Raw genomic sequence first — 25,417 nt, forward strand, 5'->3', positions numbered from 1 at the left:
TGCATGAAGCAGCAGCCCCACGCACGGCATCTCTGCTGGCTCTCGCTGGCAGAAGCCACAGCGTCAGTGCGAGGGGTGCCAGGCTATTTAAGGAACAAAACTCTGCAGTTTGATGTCGGATCAAATAGTTGCAGGGATGTTACAGCATGGGAGAGGAGGCGGCCACACGGGCTGCTCCCTACTGCAGCCCATCCACAGCTTTAAATAGTGGGAGCTGTTGGACATCAGACTGCTTTTCAGTTGGGATCAGTCTCGCTACTGCGTTTTGCAATTAGAGATAAACGCAGGAAAAAAGCTTTGGAAGAATGGTTTTAAAGGATGTTTAAAATTATTGTTAATTTATTCCTGATACGGATTTCTCCTTTTTGTATTTTTCCTATTTCTGTCCCAGCAGACCCCTTCTCACAAGCAACAGTTTAAATTCTTGCCCCAGTTAAACACCCCCAACCTCAGCTTTTTGTGTGTTTTTGACTTTGTCTTAATGCCTCATTGATGGCTTCATTTGCAACCCCCCCCCACTTACCAGGATGTAAAGGGCCCCTTCCGAGCTGTTCTGGTACTCGTCGATGGTCGAAAAGACAGACAGCACCAGGCAGGAGAAAACTAGTAGAAAACTGTAACACAAAAATACAGAATAAAAAAAGAGAGAGGGAACATCAGTCTTCAGAGCAGGAGTTTTTCCACATGTGCTCAAACTAGCACAGAAAGCATTTTTGGACATATGTACTGTGCTATAACACCGTGTCAAAAGAGAAAGTAAATTCCCCGATTTTAATAACTGAAGGGTTGGTGCATGGAAGGACTCACAAGACTGTTCCCAGTTTGGCCAGTGCCAATCCGATTCCCTCCCACTGGCTCCGAGAACCCCTGACATTATTTCCCCAAGGAACCGTCAGCTCTTACTGCAAGCAGCTTTCAACAAGTGTGCAAAGAAGCAGGGAAACATTCATTTATTAAGGAGATAACAGGGGGCCAGAGCAGCTGATGAGCAGGAGCTGGGGCTGAACACAAACCTGGAGAAAACTCTACTCCTGCTCCTGATGGCACATTCTGCTCGCACGTTCTCATCCGCAAAAGCTTACACAGGAGCAGGATTGCATTTCCCATCCTTGCCAGGGTTGGATATTTTGGGGCAGATTTAAGGTTCCTTTCTTTGGCAGATGCTCCAGATTAACTCCTGGCTGCCTGGGAAGGCTGGCAACTCTTTAGATTCGCTGTAGTGTCACTGGGAGGTGGATTGTTGTTACTCTGTTCTTCTGTCCAGACACCGTAGAGGTTTCATCCAGTCCAAGGGACATGATGGTGGTGCCGTTAGTACCTCCATACGAAGCCAGAGACACCCTGCCACCAGGAAGGGAGCTGGACCAGCCTCTCTGACCCAGCCCTGCAGGGACACAAGGGGTCCCATCCTGCCAGGAGCTTGGGGGACCCAGCTTTGATATCAGCTCAGTCTTATTTGCTACAAAAATAACAGGGGAGATTCCCAAAACTCCCCTATAGTGCACGTCCAGGTCTCATTGATGTCTGCTTCTACTGGTTGTCCCAAAAGCAGCCTCAGAAGTGCCCTCCCCCCATCATTCCCAGGCTGTCCCCACCAAAACTGTCCACCCAGATGTACTAATGCAAATCAAAAGGCACGAGATGAATGACAGGAGCTCGACTCTTCTGACACACAACACCCAAGTCCACAGCTCCAGAGGTGTCCTGGCATCTGCTCGCGGACGGAGAAGGTTTCCACCAGCCCGCAACGCCCACGGCTTGCTCAAACAAAAGGAGGGAAATTAATTTACTAAAGATCGATTTACTGATACAATAAAGCAGGGCAGTGCAGGGAGAAACTAAAAGCTGCATTCTTTCAAAGCATTAAATAATTCATCTGTCTGGCTTTGTCTCACATTCCGACAAACGGCACACTGAATATTTATAAGGTATGGGTTCAGCTGGTGGGTGCTGCTCCTTTTCCTTGTAAAAAGAAAAGGAGTTTCACACCACCAGGTCGTGCTTGTGGCTTTGCAATGACCATTAATGTCACAGTAACAAGTCAAAACAGGGGGACTGGCAGTATTTATTCGAACCACAGGCTGAAATGTCCATGGCTGATGGAGGTAAGGGACCTTCAGAGCCCTCTCAGCAAAGGCTGAGCTTTGTCAGCAACACGATGAATTCAGCACGGACCAGATAAGGACAATAATTGCCTGATTTCTCACTGCAAATTCCCTCTTTTCACACCAGATCTGAGACCCAGAGAAACAGTCTCAAGAGAGTCAGAAAACATCCCTTGCAATCCCACTTGTGATCTCCCTTAATCTCTTTGCCAGGTCTCACTTAAAATGTGTTTTCTCCCCAAGCTGGTCTTTTAAAACCCTTGCATAAACGAGCCTACCACGACCTGTCCTGCAGCCAGATGGGCTCCATCCATCCAGGTCAGGCCCTGGGAGCTGGAGACAGGACCCTGCTGCTGCCGGCACCCTGGCGGGGGGAAGGAGCTGCAATGGGGTCAGGCAGCCCTGCTACCAGGGTGGCCCAGATTTTGCTGCGAAATTCCATGTTGGAGCAAGAAATGAAAGAAGAAAGAGAAGAGGAAAAGGAAAAAGATAATGGAAAGGGACCAGGGGAAAAAGCAAATCCTACGTATTCTGACTAAAGAAATAGAACGTGGGTTGTATTTTTATGACCAAAGAATACAATAAAATGCCTGGGGAGGTGCTGAAAGCAAAATGCCAATATTGACACAGACTTGGATGCTGTGTTGGGAAAGGCAACCACCTTGGCTGGATCCAGAACGAAGTCACGCTCAAACAACGAGTCCCGGTGGGGACAAACGCCACAACAAAGAGAATCAATGTGCATTAAATTTATCACTAGATGTGTCTTGATGGGGGAGAAGAACGACAGGAAGAATAATTTTATCACACTTTGAATGCCAAGGGTGGATTGTGCAAGCAGTGGTTACGTGGGGAGAGCCAAGGCAGCTCCGGCTGCTGCCGGGGCGGTGAGATGCCCAGGTTCTGCTTCTCCCCTTCCCCAGAACATTGCTGCAGCCTCGTCCCCAGCCTCTCTGCTCCCTCATCTCCCTGGGGCCAGCTCAGTGCTGCTGTAATTTCAGCTCCACGCTCCCCAGGGCTCTCAGTGCCAGGGAGATCTGATGCAGATCGTGCTTGCAGGGCCAGCACGAATTACAGTGCTGCCGAGCATGGGAGGCGATGGGGAAGGTGCCAGCTTCTTCAGTGAAGCATGGAAGCTCCATGGCCAAATCCCACATGGATCAAAAACTCCCCGTCTCCATCCCAATAGGGACATTCAGCCACCAGGTAAGGGAAGGGATGCAGGCACTGGTTCATCACCAGCTGAGCTGCACGAGCATCCCAAAACAGCTCCATGGCGATGCACACCTGCTCTGCTCAACTCTGTGGTCCACAAACCTCTGGGAGGCTGTAAAAGGAGACTAAGAGAATGAAACCTTTCTGCAAGGAAACTGAATTGAGGGAATTGGGGTCTGTTCAGCTCCTGGGAGGCTTTGAAGGATCTGCAGACCTGTTATGGATAGGGAGGTGGAAGAAGAAAGGCGAGAGGTATGTCCACACTGGAGATGGTGGGTATCCTCTGAGCTCCCATGGAGGGAGGGCAGCAGGGAACGGGAAGGCTGACTCTGCTTTAATTTCACCTAATCTACCCAGACAGTGCAGGAAAGGGCTCCAGATCATAATGGACAGCTAGGGAAAGGGAAACAGGCCAATAAATAGTGTAGAGGCTGGGATGAATCTAATTTTTAAAGCTACATATCTAATCAAAGCAAATTATGTCTGCAGCCTGACTCTGGGTAATGTTAATGTGCAATAAGGAACGTTAATTATGTCCCATCTAATGATTTTTACATTAAAGATGCCAATTCTGCTTACAGCTTTGGAGGAGACAGTATCCTCCTCCTGAGCAGACAGGAGCTGGGTCCTACACGATGCACAGCTGGAGCCGGCATCAGCCTCTCCCAAACCTGGGCTAGGATGCAAAGGGCAGTGTGTGGGTTTGGACTGCTGCCTTCTCCATAGAGTGATGGCATGGAGGGAGCTGGCTCCAGCCTCCTGGAGCCCCTGGAGAAGGGCACATCATGTCACAGCATCTTCTCACCCACCACCCAGCACTTCCTGCTGCTCCAGCACCCTCCACACCTGTTGCTTAGACCTTCAAGCTCAGCCAAGACTCAGCTGTGCAAAGCTGACTGCTGCTAATACTAATAAATCCAAAGTCCTCCAAAGTCTGGCTTTACACCCAAAGGTGCGTTAACTTAAAACACCCGTGCAAGCTTCTTATTGCAATTCATAAATCCCAGCACAAAATCTGCGTATCCAGATTTCATACTCACTGTGCTTCAGGTTAGCAATAGAAAAAGAAATGACTGAACTCCCCCTCGAAAAAAAAAAAATACTTAAAATGACTTGAAACAGGAAAGATTGTCCTTTTCTTTTCTTTTTTTCTCAGCAAAAGCATATGGTAGAATCATCATAAAGCTTTTCAGGTTAATCATCCAATTTGCCTTCCAAAAGAAACTCCCTTGGAATCTACACACCTATTTACATAAGAATTTAAAAAGACCTTCACATTTATTCCTGTATTCAGATAACATTCGCTGACATGCAAAACCAGGGGGCTTCCTCTGGATTAGCAACTGGATTCCTGGATGTGATGGAGATGGATACAATACAAGGAGGTGGCACAAGCTTGTAACAAGCCACCGTGCTTGTCACACGCTTCGCTGGCTTTCCCTAGAATTAGGAAAGGGAATTAATGATTTGTTTAATTGGAAAGAGCAAAGCTGGAAAGGAAGGAGTATTTTACAACAGGCATTTGAGAGCCGCACAATGGAAAACAGCTTAAAACATTTAAAACACTTAAAAATTACTTCGGGAATGTAAACAAAGCGTTGATAATTGTGCTGAAATAAAACCAAACTGCTTCTGGGCAGCCCATCTGTAATCCCAGCAACCCATTTGCTGTGTCTCTGTAAAACACTGGCGTTAAAGTACCTAAAACATCACTGGAACCTCTAGAACAGGTTGACAACAAACCGAGGTGAAAGGACATCCACAGCAAAGAGAAACAGAGGTTGTCAAACACCTTCTAACGCCCACAATCAGCACGGGAGGATCTACAGCTCAATGTAAATCTCCAGTGAATCAGAAGCAGAACTCCGATAATGCCAGGACTTTTCCAGGGGTAAAGACGTGGCCGTATGGCACCTGCCCTTAGCCAGGAGCACCCACTGCTGCTCACACGAGCAATCCCGCTGTGACCTGCAGCCCAACCATTCATTTACAAGGCTAAACAGCACCTGAGTGCATCGTTCCGCGTTTCCACGTCCCTCAGTCTCAGCCAAAATCACCTCCCAAGGCGACTTCCGTCACAAGCACGGCTGAAAATAGAAGCGGGGAGTCCTGCCTTTTGGTCCTGTGCCTTAACGAACGCTCTCCTTTCCAAGCACAGCTCCTGATGGTGCCTCATTCCCAGCAGGTTTGGCCATGCCCAGCCCAGACCTTCCTCCCTGGAGGAGCCTGGAGGCTTCCCGGGCACTCACGCAGGTAGAAAGCGTTGTTTAGGGACAACGCGCAGGCTGGCTCCAAGGCAGAAATTCTCATGGTTTATGAACTTTTTAATCAACCTTTAGCAAAGGCCCCTCTGGGGCAACATTAATAGGTCCTGTGCCTTCTCGGAGCACTGAGACCATGGCTGAAGAGCCTCGGTGAGCACCACCCTGTCTGTACACAGCCATAAAGCGCACTATGGATGGAGGTGAAACGTGCCCCGGAGCACCTGCAGAGGACCAGGGCTGTGTCCCGGAGGAGGCTGCAGTGTGGACAGCAAGGCTGCGTTAAACAGTGCTCTGGGAGGGGGGAATTAATCAGGCTACAAAGAAGTAGGTCTTGGAGACCCCAAACTGTGTTATAGGGGTGGCACTGGGATGGGAAGGAAGAGGAGGGTTTGCCCATCAGCCCTATTGCACCACCACCAGCCATCCCCCAGAGCGTGTCCCCCCAGCCCCTGCACATGGATGCAGCGAACCTGCTCCCCTTGCTGTGTGACAGCAATGGAGACAAAAAAAAAGGGGTGGTTTTCCAGATGTGGTTTTCTGGGGTCTTCTCTGGATGCGTGGCCAGAAGCAGGAGCACTGTTGGCTGAGCACCATGTCCTGCTTCCGCTCCCCTTAGAGCTACTGAAATGCACCGCCTGCACATTTACATCCCAGGGAAGTGAAAGGGGGATGAGATTTCCTTTGCATCAGGTTTTGGGAGGGGAAGGATGTTTTCTGTTTTAGGGGCAGATAAGGAACATTCACAAATCTGTCACAGCAAACTAAGGAAAAAGGAATAGGTGTCCACAGCTTTACTATACGGGCACAAGTCACAAAACTTCTCATCATAGAATGGTTTGGGTTGAAAGGGGCCTTCAAGATCATCTAGTTCCAACCCCTCTGCCACAAGCAGGGACACCTTCCACTACACCAGGTTGCTCAAAGCCTCATCCAACCTGGCCTTGAACACTTCCAGGGATGGGGCATCACACATCACACACCACAGCTTCTCTGGGCAACCTGGTCCAGTGCCTCACCATCCTCTGAGTGAAAAATTTCTTCCTTAGATCTAATCAAAATCTTCTTTCAGTTTAAATCCATTGCCCCTTGTCCTATCACTACATGCCCTTGTCAAAAGCCCCTTCCTCTGCCTTCCCTCTATTTAGGCAGCACATTTCTCAGAAAAAGGACAGGACACAGGTTCACATACGTTTTCTCCTTCAACATTCACCACTGTTGAAATCAGTTCCCACTCCAAGAGCTCCTCCAGCCTTTCCCTCCTGCTTATAACAGAGGCAGGGAGCAGAAACAGCATCATCTGCCCCAAGTGCCCAGAGTCCTGACCTGAACCCATGATCTGTAGGAATTTGAGCAGAAATGGGGTTTGCATGACATATCTTATCCTTAGTCCAGCAAAGGATTATGTATCTCTGCACTTACAAGCAAGAGTGAGCTTAAGAGCTTTCCTGGACTGAAGCCTCAAAGAACAAAAGCCATCTAGAAATGACGGAGATCAAGATCAGAACAGGAAAAGGGGTTAAATTTAAGGAACCAGTCATTTATTTCACAGGCTGGCTCTAATCACTTAACTTACTCAACTCAGAGTAAAAGCCTTATTAATAATAATCACCGCATGCAAAGCTCTAGCTCAAACGTTCCTCTTTGTCCTCATCTAACGTGAATCACCGGGAAACGCTTGTCTGCGGATCCTCCTCGCCCTGCACGCGCAGCCTCGGAGGAGCCAGATGTCTGGAGAAAAATCCAAAGCATCAATCCAGCCCGTGCAGCTGCCCGAAGGACCAGTCTCCACGCACGATTCAGCGCTGCCGGGCTGAGGTTTTCCTTCAAAAAACTCGGTGGGGAGAAATGTATTCCTGCAGCTGCAGAAACGGTTCACAGGAGAGAGTCCTGAAGACCACAGTGCAATTGTGGTGTGTTGGGAGGTAAGTTAAGAGTATGAAATATCAGATATTGAAGTAATTCTTAAAACATCTGCGCAGGCATTTACTCAGAGCACGTTCATTGATTTTAACGTGAGGGAAAGTTGCTGTCTCATGCAATACCCGTATTATTCAGATTGAAATCTGAGTGCTGCTTCTGTTTCATCCCACTGGGTATTCCCCAAAAGAGCCTCTGCTTCCTCCCTACCGCTGAGAAATCATCGTCCATGAGTACAGGAATATCAGCCTTCCTAATCTAACCTTTACCTGTATATGAAGATCAAGTTATTTCTGTTTAAGGGAAAAGCCCTACCTTTCTGCAACACCTCAAGAAAAAAAAAAAAAACAAAACCAACTAAATTTAAGAAGCCAAAGTCTATCTGCAGGGTTGAAGCACACAGGACTACAAAACCCTCTTGCAGAAGTCAAGATCCTTTAACTGACCCAGGCAAGTCACTTGACCTGACTTAACCGAGCTCTAAAAACCGGGCTAAAAGCGAGATGTCCCCGTAAAGTGTAATGCTGCACCTCATCTAAACATTCCTCGAGGGAATGGGATATGCAAAAATAGGCTCTGGTCTAATTGCAGATAGGCAGATCATCTCCAAACGCGCAGGGCTGGTTCCCGCTGCAGACAGGAATAGCAGCTGGTTTTTCAAAGGTCTGTCCCAGAATCCGTGGCTCAGCCGGAGCCTGAGGTTTCCTGCCCGCGAAGGACACGCTCTGTCTTGCTGAGCTCCTTCGGCTTCGCTTCCCCATCTCTGACTTTGCTCCCGTTCTGCAGCACCAGGAATCACAGCACCTCTAAAAGGAGCACCCTCGCCAGGAGCATCCGCAGGGACCTGCCGACACGGGGGCTCGGCGGCTCCCACAGCCACACGAACCATCCCAGACCCACAACAGGCAACTAAACGGCTCAAAACCCGTACATTGACTTCAAAAAAATCTCACTTTCCCCACGCCTCAGCCCATGGTTTGTGCTTCTGTAAAGGCAGGACCCAGGCTGTGCTCTTAGCTCCCTCCCAGGGAAGAGGGAAGAAGGATGGATGAGATTTTGGGTCCATCACCAGCTTCGTGCCTTGATAATGAGAAGACAAGAACGTGGCTTCCTGGAGCCAGAGCCTGACGGATAACGCCAAAGCATAAAAAGCAAGCATTACCAAAGCACTGCTAATTTCATTTGCTCATCAGTTTAATTAACTGAGTCTTGGAGGGGAAAAAAAAAAGAAAGAAGTATTTGCAAACTGCCCGTATAATACGTCTCAGAGTTGGTAATTTCGCCATCTGTTTAATTTTACTTCTCTTGTCCCAGCTAGTGACTAGGAAGGAGCTCGGAGCCAAGAAGCAGGAGAGCTGGTTCACAGCCTTTCCATTTAGTCCCCAGAAGACAATGACCCTCAAGTTGGGTAAAAAAATACCTCCAGAGGAATAAGGGGAGTGCTGCAATCAGCAGGAGCATGTCCCCTCTATAACTCTCCCTGACTCACACTGGTGCAAATCAGGAATAAACCCCTGAAAATCCAAGGGGGCTGCCCTGCCACGAGAGCCAGGCACACAGAAAACTGCAGGATTAGGTCCAACAACAAGAAATCAAAGGCTGGTGGTCAGTTTTGTAGCTCTGCATCCCTCCTCCCCATCAGCAGGGCAGCATCCTCCCCCATGGCAAAGGTGGCAGAATATGGCCCTGGTGCTTTTCACATCCGTGAAACTGCTCCTGTTGGGATGGGAATGTTTCTGGTGGGAGCACCAGCTCGGCCACGCAGACGGGCAGGCCTGGAGGAGCCGCTCGGGGTGACAGGGTGCAAAACAAACCCAGACCTCCAGAGAGCTCGGGCTGAACAGGGCAGTGCTCTTTAGCCCTAAAAAATTGCTGAAACAGCCAGTTATGCCGCAGGGAAGGGAGAGACATCACAACAGCTGCCAGTCAAGCTCCGTTTAACTTCAAGTAATAACTAATATAACTATTTTGGGTCTTCCAAGAGCTTCAGAGTCCTTTTCCATCAATCTCCCCTCCACAGCAGTAAAGCTTCCCCGAGCTGTAGGCAGATTTGCCCCAGCCACGCTGCTCCCCAGGAGTGATGGGGAGATCCTCCAGCCACCACCCACATCGGTGACTCCTTCGAATACAGCAGAGAACAGCCAGCTCGTGACACCAGCCCCTGCCAGGGCACAGCCTCTCCCTGCACCTGATAAATTAATCCCCGGTGCCAATAGAAATGATTAATTGTCTGTTATGTCCTGCTTCTTCTCCAGCACAACTCGAACCCAGCAAGCGGGTGGCCAGGTGTGGTGGGGGAGCAGCCCCCCATCATGGCGAGCCCTTTGCATGGGGAGAAGCTTCCCGGGCAGGAGGGGAAAGCAATGCTCCTGCTGCAAGAAATAAAGACAATCTCAGTTACAAGAGAGCCTCATTTTTAAAGCCTTTCAGGCTGGGGGGCTTTGGGGGCTTGTTGAAATCAGGGCTGAGAGCCAGTGAGCGCAGACCAGGGCTTTTCAGCTCATCTGGATGGTTGCAAAGAAGGAGGCGTTGCCTCGTCCGTAGCTCCCCAAAAACCTCCATCAGTGGAAGAAGGGAGGAAGGAGGCGCATCCCTCCAGTCCCTGCCGTGCAGCACCACATTCTAGTCTCATTTAAGGCCGCCCTTCCAGCCGGTCCCGAAGCCCTGCAGCTGAGCACCAGCCCCAGCACCTCTCTGCCCATCCTGGTTCCTAAGGCAATGGTGCTCATGTGACTGCCCTGTCTGCTGCCTCACTGTCCCCACTTCATATTTGGACCTGTTGGCCAATTTTCATCAAACCTGCCAAAGCACAGAGAGCCGGTGATGGGCAGCAAGGAGGAGAGCAGCCTGTTATTGCCCCTCGGATGCGGCTGCTGGGTGAGCTCGATGGGGCTGGCACACCCCAGCCCACCTGGGAGAGCCACCAGCTCACAGAAAGCATCTCACCCAGGTTCCCCTGCTCAGCAAACGACAGGTTCCTTCCCTCTCCCCATGCCAGTAAACACAACAATAAATAGCAAGCTGCAGGAGGCAGCTGATTGTGTGGTGAAAGGTGGAAAACATCTAAAAATGATTTAAAGCAGGGAGGAGAATAGGAGGAGAGGGCTGCAGATTATTTTATCTGAGGAGGAGGAGCTGTTTGGCTGGTGAAAGGCAGCAGAGGCAGGGAAGGTTTCCCTGCCCACCCTGCAGCTCCATGCTCCAGGTGATGCTCGGGGTCCCTCTTTGCAAAGGTCCCCAGACCCAGCCCTGACATGGGACCCCACCAGCTCCATCTCCAGGATGGGCCAGGAGTGAGGCCAGTGTCACAGGAGCCAGAGCCACAGTCTTTTAAAGCTCAGGAGTAACAGGGACACAGAGCACAGACACGTTAAAGCCAAAGAGAGATTATCTAGCTGCCATTTCAACACGCCGGTAAATCAAAGTCGATAGAAGCCATATGCTCTGCTGGGAAGCATCCATCTCGTTGTCAGGGAAACATCCTTCCCATTTAAAATGGCAGGCAAAGGCTTGCAAAAACCTGCTTTTAACCTCCTTTTCTCAGGCACGATCCAAATCCCCCAGCAGCTCCCCCGGCCCCGCAGCATCGTGCTGTACTGGTGCCTGGGACAGCTGCCGCAGCGTAAGTCAGGAGCTGGAGAAGGGGATGGTGCCTCTCCTGCCAGGTCCAAGGAAATTAGAGCCAGGCCTACAGCACTGTGGCCTTGCTTCCAGCTCACTCTCAAGCCAGTTTCCATGGTTTATTCTCTGGGAAAAACAGGGATCACCTGCCTGGGTCACATCAAGCAGCTCCACTAAGGGCTGCTGCAGATGCATGGCACAGGCAGTGACCGGCTGGGCATAGATGTGCCCAGCTGTGGAGGAAAACTCTTCTAGGGCAAGAGAATAACCCACAGCAGGACCCTGGCCTGGGGTACTGCTGCTCAAATCCAGCCTTTTGCAAAGCAGCAGGTACCACCCGATGCCGTAAAAGCAGCGAGCGAAAATCTGACCTTGGAAATGACGGCAAACTGCAGGCAGGGCTCGGGGCTGGCAGGAGCCGCCACAAACCCTCCGTGGGGCTCAGTGGCTGGCTGAGGGTCTCCTTCTCTGCACCCACACCTTCTTGTTGGTCCCTCTGAGCCGCAGGTACAGCCACAGCTCATGAACACAGCGGGTCGGTTTGCTGGGGTCTCTTCCAGCCGATGGAGGAGATGGTGATGGGGGGTGCGGGAAGGGGAACCCCCCCGGGCACAGCCTGTAACTTGGCATCATGGAAGCCACAGCAGCAAACACTCTCCAGCCTCTTAACACTCATGAATTTGCAGGTGGTTTTGGTTTAGACAGAAGCCACAGACCAGCAACCACCTGAGTGCTGGGACAGGAATCTGGACATCCTCTTGCAAAGATGTTACTTCTGTGTTTACTTCCAACCTCAGCTTCTCATGTTTGTCTTTTTTTTAAACTCTTCTCATTTATTGTAAATCCCACAAGCAGATGAAGGCAACTGTTAAAAGTACGGAAACAGAGTATTTTCTATTCTGATAAGTAGCTGGGCTCTAAAAACCTTTATAATGGAGATTACAGACAACCTTTAATAATTCAAAGCCCAGGAAGGCCTGACGGGACAAGGATACGCACTGAAGTCTCCTTGTCTGTATGGGAAATGATTATTGCTGCTGGAGGAGGGAGAGGCTGAGGATGCAGCCCAGGGAGCTGGGATGCTGGACTATGCCGCACACATCCCGTGTTGCTGAATTCCTCCGTACCTTGGCTCCCAAACTGGAAAACAGAGGTGATGATTTCCCCCCAGCACACAAGGGCACTGGTGGAGGTTAAGCCCACGCATAGCACGAGACATGCCCATGGCCCTCAGCAACCAATAAATCCTCCTGGAGTAGAACAAAGCCCAGCATGGAAACACTGCAAAGCACAGCCATAATCAAGGCTCGCACAGACCAGGGCCAGCAACAGCACAAAGCCACCTGGGACCATCCAGCACATGATCCCAGGACACGGCCAACACCACAGCCAAGGTGTCAGCCCTCCCCTGTCCAACGTTTCAAGGCACTTGCCACACTCCTAAATCCCTTTCCCGGCCGCTGACTTGGCTCTGAACCCAGTGGCAGCAGCCGCTGCGGAGCCCACGAGCAGACGTCGCAGCACGACTTCTCCATCGGGGCATCCTGCTCCTGCCAGAGCCGGGAAGGAGTCACCTTCGCCCGGTGGCACTCGCCAGCCGGCTCCGAGATCCGCTCGGGCTGTCTGGGAATTATGTCACCGGGCACTGTAAACATCAAATGGCCCTTTTATGATCCTGCATCCTCCTTCCTGCCTCCTCCTTGGCTCGGAGCCTCGCGAGCGGCCCGTGCTGCGCGTTGAGGACACCGACAGCGATAAAAAGTAATGAATGGATAATAGCCAGGTAGTATTTCCAGTCCCAGTGTCATCAGCCTGCTGCTAAAGCCGAGCAGGAGCAGCTCTCCGTCCTGGTTGTGTAACGCAGCCTCGCAGGACCTTCCCCGTAATTACAGGGCCTTTCCCTGCAGTCCCACGGGGGCCGGATGCTGCATTCATGAAAGGATGCTCAGAGTTCAGCTCCCTCTCTAGCACATTATTTCAGTCTTCTCTAGAAACAGCAAAGAGCAAGAGGAAGCAGGAGAGAGGCAAAAAAGGTTTAATTAATCTTCATTTAATTTCTGCTGCGCGTTTAGCAAATGAAAAATCATCCCATCAGGTCCATGATACCTCCTTGGGCTGCTCTACCAGCCCCCGTGTTTCACACACGGGGTGCACATCCCACCAGCCCCCGCTGCATCTGGCACAGAACACTGGCACGGGGTCGGGGCTCAGCTCCGGCTGCTCTTCCCAACTCACATGCCCAAGCTCTTGCACACGGATGGGTCAAGCCCAGGCAACATCAAGCCCTGTCCTACCAGCAGATCTCCCAGATTTGGCAATTCTAAAGCACAGGGTGGACACCTGAGGTTGGGATACATCTTGTCTACTTGTACAGGTCCCCATCTCCCCACAGAAACAGTGGGACAGACACATTTTCAGAGTCCCATTCACTTGTCTTATTCCAGCACTTTCATTACCTTTCCCTATACTCACAACCTCAAATCATTCCCTCCACATTACAGCAGGTTAATCCATCGCCAACTTCAAATGAAGTTTCAGACCTACATGGGTGTTATTTATCCCAGGCTTGGATAGGAGATCTCCTGATTCACAGACTAAGCCTCAGCAGCTCGCTCTGTGCTGTTTAGCATGACTCGAGATGCTCCCACCACCCACAAACATGCACCAGGGGGGTGCAGGCTCAGGGCTTGGAGGGACAGCTCAGAAAAGGTTTCAAATTATATCTGGTTGCTGCTGCGGAAAAGAAAAACATCAGCAGCAACAAAAGGTCAACGCAGAAAATCTTCCTACTCCTCATTAGCTGGTACCATAAGAGAGAAGCTGCTAAATAAGAACAGCATTAAAAACATCTAGATGTTAAAGAGAAAAACATGGAAAAGAAAAACGCAGTGCAAAATTCCGTGACTGCACGTCATGCCTGACAAATCACAAAGAGCTCAGGAAATTCTCCTTTTCTCTAGGTTTTTTCCTTCCTTGCAGGAATAGCCATAACTAAGAAAAAGACAACCACAGTGATGTGCACCCAGTAGCCACAAGGACCAAACCACAGGGTCACCTTAAAGTTTCTTTGGTGCTGATACGGATTCAGTGCATCAGTCCCTCAGGCTATGGAGATAGAGCCTTCATGAAGTGCCAGCAATTTAGTTCAAGACATAATGACATGAGGACTTGTCCCTCTGGCTCAGGGTGAGGCTTAATTGGGTGTGAAGTCAGCTTTGGGATGAACTTTGCTATTCGCACATTGGCTGCTTCTCCTCCCCGAGAGCTGTTACTTGAGGGATTCTCCTTCCACCTCCAAACTCATACACAGCAAGGTAGCTTTCTGCAAGGCCACCAAGCAAGCATAGGATGTGTCTGAAAAGGGTCATCCCATGAGAAATGACACAGTGAAATTCCTCCAAACCTGGCAGCTCCTGCACTGGCAGTGTCTCCAAGAAGCCCATCTACATTTGCCCATGGCACCTCCAGTTCTGGCTCTAATACCAATGAAGAATTATAGCCACTTGGAAATAGCTCACCTCTTCTTAAGAAGAAAAATCCCACCAACCAAAAACTCAACAGCATCAGCAAATCAACCTCAGGGGAGAAAAGGAGGTACGAATCACACTTCCCTCTTGGTCATGAGCTACCATAGAGCAAGGACTGCTCCTGGGCATGGACACGCAGTACAACGTGTCCCTACAAGCTGTCCTAGCAGCTATGCAACCCCAAGACGGACAAGCATCCCATGCAAACTCCTACCCATGCTCCAAATGGCCATGCTCCTTCAGTCGGGAGAGATGGGATCAGCAGCATGAATCTTCCAAGCGATGGAGTCAGTTTGAGGGTTGGTTTTGCTGCTCATTCAAGCCTGGAGTCTTTATATAGAGTCAGGGCAGGATCCAAAAGCGGAAGAGAGACACCCACTCCCAGGGAGTGTAACACACACACTGAAATAAATAGCTCCCTGCCTAAGGAGATGACTCAGGAATCTCACTAGTCCTTAAAGAGCGAATCATTGCTAATAAACCCTAGGAAACTTGGAGGAAGGCCCCGTGAGAGGTTAACTGGACAAGACATGGCATTTCCAGCCTTGCCAGACACATAGGAAGGATGGATAACCGCAGAATTAAACCAATGGCCAACAGTGAACCAATGGCCGCATCAGCCTGAGCCCTTCGTGCAGCCCACCTGCTTCAAGAGCAACAAATAGTCCTTGTTGTTGAGGAGAGGTTTTGTTTTTCACTGCCCCTCCTGGAAGCATTCAGTCTTAACCACCATATGGCTTGAAGTGGTAGGAGGCAACACAGCTTCACTCCCTGCTCATCCAGCTATAACAGACAGATATTTATATTTCACAAATTTGCTCTCCTCTTGAGTGAAACGTGGAGTGTTCCCTCATCCCTTATTATGTTCTTCAGATCAGGTAACGAACCTCCAAGCATAAACTCAATTAATAGTCACTTTGAGACTCCAGGTTGTGCAAAAAGCCCATAAACACACAGGAGAAAGTCTCCCAGTGCTGTTGTTTCAGTGCCACATATGACACTCGAACAGTGAGGGGGCCCATAAGCCCAACTCACAGCCCTCCACACCGGGCATTTGTAATGAACAGCAGGATCACAGCAAGCTGCCCCAGCACGGGGGATCCGTGTCCCAGGGAAGGTGTGCCTCCATCCTCCCAGCCCAAAGTCAACCATGCTGAGGTGCTCAGACCATGGGATTTACTGCTAAGACAGGCTGGCCCATCTGCCCTAGCCAAAGCCAATCCCACTTTCTATTGCAAAGTCAAGGAGCACAAGGAGAAACCAACGCACCAATTCAAAAGCAAATAAGAAGCTGGGCCAATGCTACTAAAGGGAAAAGTGAACCAAAGACAACATTTACACTTTACACCTTCCATCCATCTTGTCTGCTCAACACAGCAAGTCCTTACAGCAGCGACTGGCTCTTTTTGGCTCGATGTACAGAACAGAAGCTTGTAGACTTCTATTTCCATTAGGGGTGCTTGCACACTGCTGTAATACCAATCAAGAATTGTTTTCCCCTTGGTATTCATTTTAAGTATTATTTGATTAAAGTTCTCCCTTTTCTTTCACGCCACATATCAGTTTTTCCAACCACATCAAACCAAAGTTGCAACAAACACACGCAGCAGGCAGCCAGACACGAGCTACTGCGTTCACACAAGAGATGGAGAAGGGGTGTACGTGAGTCACCTTTGAGTCAGGATTTCTGAAGGATTTTTTTTTTTTCCTGGGCATCATAACTCTATAGAGAGTGACAGCGTTCCTGGGGAAGCTGCGTTAGGACTGCGATCCGTTGCGGTGTGCGACAGCAGCTTAGCTATCGCCCCAGCCCTATTTCGCTTCGACGCTGTCACCTCCCCGGGCTGGCAGAGCTCTGAAGGAGAACACAGGACTTCCAGGCAGATTAGGGTTTGTTTACAAATGAAGCATTGGAGAATCCCTGGGAAAGACCCTCCGGAAGGCAAGAACCTCTGTCTGTTTCAATCTTGTCCTGAAGAGACCAAGTGCCAGGCACGATGAGCAAGAGCAGTCATCCCTTCTGCCATTGCCTGTCCTTGTGTTTCTTTGCCCTGTCCCACCCTCTCAGAGGAGGCATTAAAAAAGGAGGACCTCTGAATGAAGACTGACCACTGGGCACTCTCCTCCAAGAGCCTAAACACAACTGTAGCACTGCTTAGGAACTATAATCAGCACTAATAAGGCTTGATTACCTTCTGATTGCCCCTGGGTGTTGGGTTGCAGGTCTGCAAGAGTTGATTAGGGTTTGCTATAACAGTTCCTTTCTCAAAACTGCTTCTCAAACATGGATCAGTAAATGTAGATCTCAGATCCTGGTCATCTCATTTCACCATGGATCTGCCCCACCTCTCACCTTGACCTTACCCAGCAGGGTGTCCACAGGGTAGTTCTGGCTCTGAACATCCCAGTTCCTATAGGAGGTGGGAGATGCCTCAACTTGCTCCAGTTTCAGTTTGAAGTTGTGCCAGGCTCTGTCTTCTTGTTGCCTGGACTAATCCCATCCAGCTTTCACCCAAGGTATGCAAGGGAATTTAGGCTCCCTCTGTCATCAACAGAGATAAATGGGCATCTCCAGAAGGCAGACCTGCCCACCTAAGACCCACACTGAGACTCTGATGAGATTTCTGCAAGGAACCCAGCAGGTATCTGAGCAACCCCAAACTCAAGCTGAAAGCCCACTCCACCTGCGACATCTGGGCATTGTAGGTACTGAAACAAATCAAGTGACTCCTCTGTCACAGGGCTTGCACAGACCAAGCTGCTGCTGCACGTCCCAGTGACCCTCATGTAGCTTTAAATCACCTTCCTACAGCAAGAGGCAAGATGATCTCGCAGGTCTTCTGCTCCCCACACCTTGGAAAGCTCTGCCCTTCACCTGACATGCAATCCACTCAAAAAAAGTCACCAGATAGACACCAACATCAGAGCTTTCCACGCATCTACAAAGCATGTTAAGAGGCTGGAGTGATAGCAAAGACATCAGAGAGAGATCTGGAGGAACCCTCCAGTTTCCATCATTTATTGGCAGTTAAACAGTTAAGATGCCCCAAGGCTGTAATAAAACAGCTCTTGCCATCCCAGCCAGTGACTTGTGTGAGACACTCCCCAAACAACGCTATATATAATTAATTCAGTGCTTTAGAACAAATGCACATGATCCCCCAAAACACCTTCAATGCAAGTGTCGTAGGAGGCTGCATTCCCAGTTTATCCAGGATAAAGCCAGAACTGCACAGGGTCACCCGCAGCTTCAGTGAGCTGGTGAAGTAAGTTAAGAACCACACAACTTGCTCTTACTGGAGAAAAATAACATTTTTTCTTCTAATCTGGGCAGATGGGCATGTCCACCAAGGGACCATATTTCAATACCTACTCCTGCAGTCCTGGCAGGGCCATCTTTTGCTATAGGTGTCAGAGTAGTCCAGGTGGTTTTGGCTTGCAACCCAGTTGGGAGCCATTTAAACATATGGTGGTGAAGGACCCAGCTGCACCAGCCAAACCACCATGCCCAGCATCCTTCTACACCACCTGGTTTTGCCCTTGTGTGCTCACTAGTCAAACCACCTCACATCACAGCTCCCATCCAAACACATCCATGAAGCTCAGTTTAGGCCACCACAGTAATCCAGTTTTGCAACGTGGCTTGTTTTTGACCATCAAGGTCTACAAATCATTGCACTACTCTGCAGCAACGCGTATCTCAGTGCTGGAGACCTCCACTCTTTGATGCGTTGGGAAAGGGGGACATCACAGCAACAGGGACAGGCTCATGTTTGCCCAAGAAGCACAGCATAGACAAAGTTCAATGCTCTGTAGTAACCACCCTTCATCTTTCTCAGCACTCCTGTACCTCTGGTACAGAATGCACAGCAGAAAAAGGGCCCAGCACATCTCCCTGCCACCACAATTTAAAGAGGAACCTGTCCCTCAAAAACTAAGAACCCAGCTAAGTGTTTGGGCTACCTTGAAAGGGATTATGCAGGCCTGAGTGTTTGCTGCTTAAATCTCAGAAGCCAAATACCAAACTTCTGTGCTTTTTATATCCTGCTAAGTCCCACTGATGCCTAACCAACAGGCAAACCCTCTGCCCCACTCCACAAATTGCAGTGTCTCACCCTGCTGACATCCCCTCCCTCTGCTGCAATGCAAAAAAACAATATCAAGAAATCAGATTTTTGCAAACTACATCTCTTTAAGCAATGCTCATCATCCCTTTAGGATAGGATTTGGGGCTTGCTTTTGGGGTTGTTCCCTCTTATAATGAATTGAGCCATAGGAAGACTCATCTGGCTGAGGTGTGTTGCAGCAGAAAAAGGAGGTCAGCCGGAGGATCCGCTTGTTTTTCATATCCTTAATGTCAGTGTGGGGCGAATGTGACGACTGGAACATGACACATTAAAGCGACTGAAATCAGGTTGCTCCCACCAAGCTCTGACTAAGCAGCTGGAGAGGAGCTCGTGAGGCATCACACCATGGAGATGGTCCCCAGGACAGACACAACGGCAGGGCTGAGGGCATCGCCACCGGAGGTCAAAGCCCAGTAGCTCCATTAAACACAGCATTTATGGGAGAGCTGTACTGGCCCCTTCATCCCACATCCTCACTAGGGCACAGGGAGGAGAACCCAGGAGGTCCCTGCATGTCACTACTGGTGGTGGGCTGAGTTTGGTGGCATCGTACCTGTCAGCAATACCCCTGACTGTGAGTGAGGGCTTGCCATGAACCACCATCCCTTGGTGCTTGGGGATGGATAAATGAGACCAGCATACTAAAGTTACCCTAATTAGCAAATGCCATAAAACAAGTATTAAAAAAATACAAGTGGAAAACAAAACAAAACACAAGAGCTGCCTAAAAACCCAACCCAGGCAGCACAAAAACTGCTGGGGGTTCCCAGGGTCATTCAATCTGATGCAAAAGATTATCTGGGAATGGATTTGTATGAAGTAACCATGTTTTCACCAGTCCCTGAGAAGTGGAAGGAGTCACAAAAGAGGTCACCTCTGCACCAAGAAGCCTTGGACCTTCAAGGAAGTAATTGCATCAACTCTCCATCCTCCCACCGTGCCAGCCGTGGCCATGCCAGGATGCGGGCAGTGCCAAGAGGAGACTTCTGGAGAGAGAGGTGGCTTCTGGCTGGGTTAGAAGGGAAGAATGAAGGGGATGGAGATGGCACAAGGAAAACTTAATAGAATTAGGCAGGGAGAAAATGTTCTTCCTTACTATAATTTAAGTCCATGCACTTAATTAACTAAATGTATGATGCACGGTATGCGGATAAAAAATGCACCCAAACTATTTTTAACGCAGTTAAAAAGACGCAGTAAGGTTGTAAATTCAAAGTAGGAAATGCAAGAACTACGTTGGCCCTGGGCACACAGCTTTCAAAGTCTCTGAAGACAGACACTTTTCTTGCTACTACCCCAAATCCAGCTCCCCCCTGCCCCAGCTCAGGGGCCAAACACAAGCAGCTCACCCAGGGCATTAGCAAATGTGTCTCCAGACCCATGGAGCTATGGGGGTGCCCAGTGCCAGCACCTCGCGTGGGCTGGCACAGAACACAGCCATCCCTCCTGAAATAAGACAGCAGGTAGGGACAAAAATCACTTCCAGGTACCACAGCCCTTCAAACTCAGCACCACTGGGCACAGGACAGGTTACAATAACCAAGGTAAAAGGACTAGGAGAAAAAAAAATAATTTTAATTATTGAAAGACATAAAATGGAAGAATTCTGGAAGCAAAACACCCCCCTGTGCAGAGAACTACCTCAATATCTCAGTACTGCTGCATCCCTCAAAAAGCCTGGCCTGCTATTTAGACACAGCTCAACTTTTCAAGTTTCAACTCAACCCTGAACAGAATGAGGCCACATGTGGCATTGCTGAGGCTTTGGAAAAAAAAAAAAAAAACAAAAACAACAAAACCAAGAACAGGGAGGAAGGAAGGAACAGAAAAGATGCTGAGAGAAACACTGGGAGAAGATGAGATGGGGAGGCTCAGACCTCCAGGAGCCAGAGTCCACCTCCAGCCACGCTCAAAAATGGGACCCACCAGGCTCAGCTGTCCAAGGGGCCAGGCAAATATATATATTATATATAATCTGTATACACACAGTTACCATGAGCAGGTCACCCAGTTGTGTCAGTGTAGGAAGAGCTATTAAGCACAAAAATGACTCACAAGATAGAAATATAAAATAGTGCTTTTGCTCACAGAGGTAACGGCGCTTTTACAGAGGCAACATCTGAGATGAGACCACGTTAGGGAGTTTGGGGCTGGGGGAGGTGGGAGATGCTCTGAATTTCCCTGGTTCCTTATGCACGAAATGGTGCAAAGGGGAACGGGGGATGACAGGAAGAAGAGGTGGGGAAAGAAGTCAGATGGATTGGATCTAGGACACAGAATTGGAAATAAATGCAGCTTGCTCAGGCTTCTCAAGGCAGCGCATCAATCGCCTGGTGCAACAGCAGCCTTGGAGACGGGCCCCTGCAGATAGGCATTGATCAGAGGTACTTATGCAGAGGCACCTCTCATATTTATTAAAACATGTCCGTGCTGGAAGAGTCTCTATAGTTTGTGTCTTGGGGGCAGGGAGGCTGCCTGAGCAGCACAGCAGCCCCGGAGCAGGTCTATAAGCATCTCTACAAGCTAAAAATCCAACCTTGTGCAGTCACAAACTCATCCACGCTGGAAATAGTTCCTAAACCTTCGTACAAGAACGTCCCCATGGGTTGTGGGCGCAGGGAAATAGGGGAGCTGGCAACGGGGTCAGCAGTGGAGGGGCTGAGGGGTGCACAGCCCGAGATGGCAGCAGGACAGGGCTGCCCCATCCCCAGCCTCCTGCAGTTCAGGGACAAAAGGGGCTTTTGTGCTCGAGGCTTTGGCACAAAACAGGGGTTCAGGCAGAAGGAGACAGTGTGACCCCGACAGCACAGGTAGGGCACCGCTCCGGCCAGCGGGACACCAGTGCTGGCTCCAGCTCTCCATCACAAACTTTATGACCTTGAGCCAGTCTCTTTATCCTCCCATATCTTTGAATAAGCAGCCACTGAGCTTTTTATCTGTCCTGGCCATCCGGATTACAGACTTCTAGGTACAGAAATGCAGGAAACCCCCTCCCTGCCCCATTCCAACACGTACGGATCCAGCACGGGCCATGCCAGGCTCAGCTGGGCAGCGAAGGGCAGTAACTGGTGCGTGGGCTTATCCCAGTGACTCTGTATGCAGTTCACCATATCCTTCAGCACTTCAAATAATATATTAGCAAAATGCCAAGACTAAACCTATCACATGTATAGTTCAGAAAGCTGGAGTCCGTATAACTTCCCGATACACTCTAAAAAATTATTTGTATCACTGATGCTTCACAGGCATTGGTGCCATTACCACCGCAGCCCTGAATTCAGACTCCATTTGCCAACGGGTGCACAAGTGGGGCTCAGCAGATGGTTTTGCAGTGGTTACATCTCAGGCATCTGCCCCAAGGTGAGCCAGGGAGGCTGCCCAGCTCCAGGCACATCCCAGGCCGGCGGATTCTCATCAGAAGGCTCAGCTCCATGGGATGTCACGGCAGGTACGAGCAGAGTCACAAGCCCAGCAGGAATGCAGCTGCTTGGGCCAGGGAAGAGGTGCCTGGGAGGGATGTGGCTACATGGGGAGAGCCAAGGGGCACCCCCAGCCTGACACTCAGGACAGAGCATTTACAGGAAAGCGAATCCTGGCAGGAGGTCAGTTTGGGATGCCCATGCTCCTGCCCCATGAGGATTACTGGCTGCCCAAGCAAATGCCACCACAGAGAGCCCAACGGGTCAGAAGGTAAGACTGAGCAGCTGAAGAAGCAAAAGACGCTGACAAAGCCCTCATGATCAGGGCTACCCCCACCACTTGCCATTTGGCTTCCCTTCCTCCTCTGCCATTGTCACCCCAGTGCCCCCAAGCTGGGGTCTCACCTGTACCTAACAGCACACGTTGCACACATCACGCCCCCGCCCTCGGCACACACAGCAAGCATCCAGCTCACAACGCGAACGCTCAGCCCCTCCACACGGCTCTGGAGGATTGTGTGCCACAAACCACCTCCAACTCCAGAGGATGGCCCTGAGCACGAAGGATGCTCAGGACTCCCAGCGCCGGACTTCCCGCTCCTTGTCGTAGCTGCAACTGAGCTCCTCTGATGTTCCCTCTTCTCCTCTCCTGTTTCACTGCGGAAAAGAGCTCCCAGCAAGGACCCCAACTCGCTGCAGCACACAGCAAAGCTCCCCCTTCCCCCCAGCCAGTATTTCACCGACTGGACTCACCAACATCTCCCTAGAAGACCTCAATGTACAAAATGGCTGAGCACATCCCAACACCTTATCTGAGAACAGCATTAACAGCAAAAGGATGGGGGGGGAACCAAACACACACAAAAGGCCAAAAAAATCCTCTTGCCAAGTCTGATAGAGGCCCTAGCCATGATGATAAACACATAAATAAAAAAAGCCATTGGCACCAAGGGAACGAGCACCCAAGCCTGAGTCCAGGCCTGCAGAAGAGCCTGGTGGGACCGTGGAAAGTCCCAGAGGGACGGGAGTTGCAGTAACACAGGGATTTATCTTGACCCTCCCTTTGCAATCCTCTAAACAACGGGGAGTCCTCTGCGCTCCTTATGCAGCAACGCCTTCAGACATGGGCATCTCTGCCAAGCGGTGGGTCAGATGTGGCCATTTCTGGCTAAAAAAAAAAACCCCAACAAAACCCCAAAGCGGGTGGCAGAGGGGAAATGTGCACCCTGGGACCGCTCCTTTGTTTTCCGCTCCTCGCCGTGCAGCGGGAAGCCCCAGACACTGATTAGCATTTCTTTCTAGACACATCTCCAACCCAGCCGCTTCCCCACGGGGGTATAAGAACCAGAACCACCTCCAGAAGCCAACGCCGAGCCAGAAAACCAGCCCCGGCCCCAAGCCCTCGGCAGCCAAAGATGAGGCCGGGGGAGAAGGTGCGCTGGGGGGGTGAGGGGGGGGGAAGGGAAGCAGAGACAGTGCCTGAGTAGAGCTTTTTTGTTCCTCTGCTCACAGCATTGCTATGGTGATTTCAAGCAAGACGGAGGAGCCGTCCCTCCCCATCACTGCCGCTGCTCCAGCCCCCTGCACCGACCGCATGAGCAGCCCCTTCCCCCGCAAGCAGGAACGGGCAGGGGGGGCCGGTGCATTGCACCTCCCTGGGGAACCACCCTCCAGCTCTGCAGGGACAGCTTCTCCCCACCCCACCCCCCAGACTGCCTTCACCCGCCGCCCCCCGCCCGGTATCGCCACCCACCCCGTCCCCGGTGTGCCCGGGCACCGCGCCGCCCTGCACCGGGCACCCGCGGGGCCAGGGACGCAGCGGGGCCCGGCTGCTCCGGGGTGGGGGGGCGGGAGAGGTGTGGGGGGGCTCAGCCTCCGTTCCCCCGCAGCAACCCCCGGGGCTCCCCCGCCAGCCCCGGCACCCCCCTCCCCGCACCCATTCTGCAGCTGGAGCATCCTGCCTCTTCGGCGCGCCTTTTGGGGGCTGGGGTGGGGGTGAAGGGGTGCAGGAGGGCAGATACGGACCGGGGCGGGGGGGGAAGGGTCCTCTCCCAGGGGTTTTGCCCCCCACCCTTGTACTCACACGTATGCGTGGTAAATGAACGCCCAGCCCCGCGGTCTCTCCAGCACATTGTAGAGGAAATTCTGCAGCTTGCGGTAAAAAGCATTCCTTTTGGGGGGCTTCCCGCTGCCCGAGACCCCCGAGCGGGGCTTGCTGAGGATGCTGCCCCTCTTGGTGCTCTCGGAGCCGGCGATGAGCAGTGCCCCGTCCCGGCTGGAGTCCGGGGCTCCCGGGTCCAGCCCCACGAAGCCCACCTTGAGCTTCTTCTCAGCGGCGGGCCCCGGGTAAACGCCTCCGTTGCGGGATTTCTGCACCATGGTGGCGGCCGGGGAAGGGGGGGGAAGCGGTGGCGGGGTCTGGGGCGGCGGGGCCGGGGAGGGGGGGGGGGGGCTCCGCCCGCGCTCCCCGCCGCTGCTCCGCGCCCGGCGCAGGCGAAGCCGCAGGAACCGGCTGCAATCTGCTCCGCCAGCGCGGCCCCGCCCGCCGCCGCCCGCCCCCTTAACCCTTGGCCTCCCTCGGTCCCCCTCCGACATCAGGCTCTCGCACTCCACCCCCACCCCCCGAAAAATCCAAGTTTGCCACCTTCCACCCAAAAGAAAAAAAACACAGCAAGATCTGTCCTTTCCCCCTAAAAAAAAAACACAACAGGATCTGGCAGCATCTCCCCAAGCATCCCCAGGATGCTCCTCCAGCGTGCCTCTCTAAAATTAAGGTCTGGCATCTTTGCCCTGACCCCAAGTCAGGGTCCAATGGTGTCCCCTCCCAAAATCAGGCTCTGGCATCCCCCACAAATCCCCAATGAATGTGCTCCTTCTCCAAAGGCCCCATGAGAAGTGCTGGGTAACAGCTTGTGATGGGATGCCCATCCTCAAGGCTTCAACATGGTTGCACCAGCAGCAGATACAGACTGCGTTGCAGGTTCACAAGGAAGGACCCAAGTCCATGCCCCATCTCCACATGCCCACACGGCCACCAGACCTGCTTAACCTCACCACAAATCCCCTTGTACAAAGCCATTCCCTTTGTCCATGTTTCCTCAAGGTCCAACCTGCCCACTTAAGGCTTGGAAGCTCAAATTCAGCTTAACCCACACACTGAAACTCCACCGTGGTGTGGTCACCAAGCCAGACAGAGATCAACTTCCAGCATAGGAAGTCCAG

General features: G+C 51.2%; 1 protein-coding gene across 7 annotated transcripts in view; it reads right to left on the reverse strand.

The window, feature by feature from the left end:
- KCNQ2 (potassium voltage-gated channel subfamily Q member 2) overlaps positions 1-24,574 on the reverse strand; it is a 65,829-nt gene extending 41,255 nt beyond the window's left edge. For all 7 annotated transcript variants that reach the window (XM_086623200.1, XM_086623199.1, XM_086623201.1 and 4 more), the window contains exons 1-2: positions 24,279-24,574; positions 524-614 (exon numbers count right to left, since the gene is read on the reverse strand). In XM_086623200.1, the coding sequence (XP_086479326.1) occupies positions 524-614; positions 24,279-24,574 (387 nt within the window). The remainder of the gene's footprint in view (positions 1-523; positions 615-24,278) is intronic.
- Positions 24,575-25,417: the final 843 nt, after the last annotated feature.

This window comes from Tauraco erythrolophus, chromosome 18, assembly GCF_009769465.1.
Source record: "Tauraco erythrolophus isolate bTauEry1 chromosome 18, bTauEry1.pri, whole genome shotgun sequence".
NCBI lineage: Eukaryota > Metazoa > Chordata > Aves > Musophagiformes > Musophagidae > Tauraco > Tauraco erythrolophus.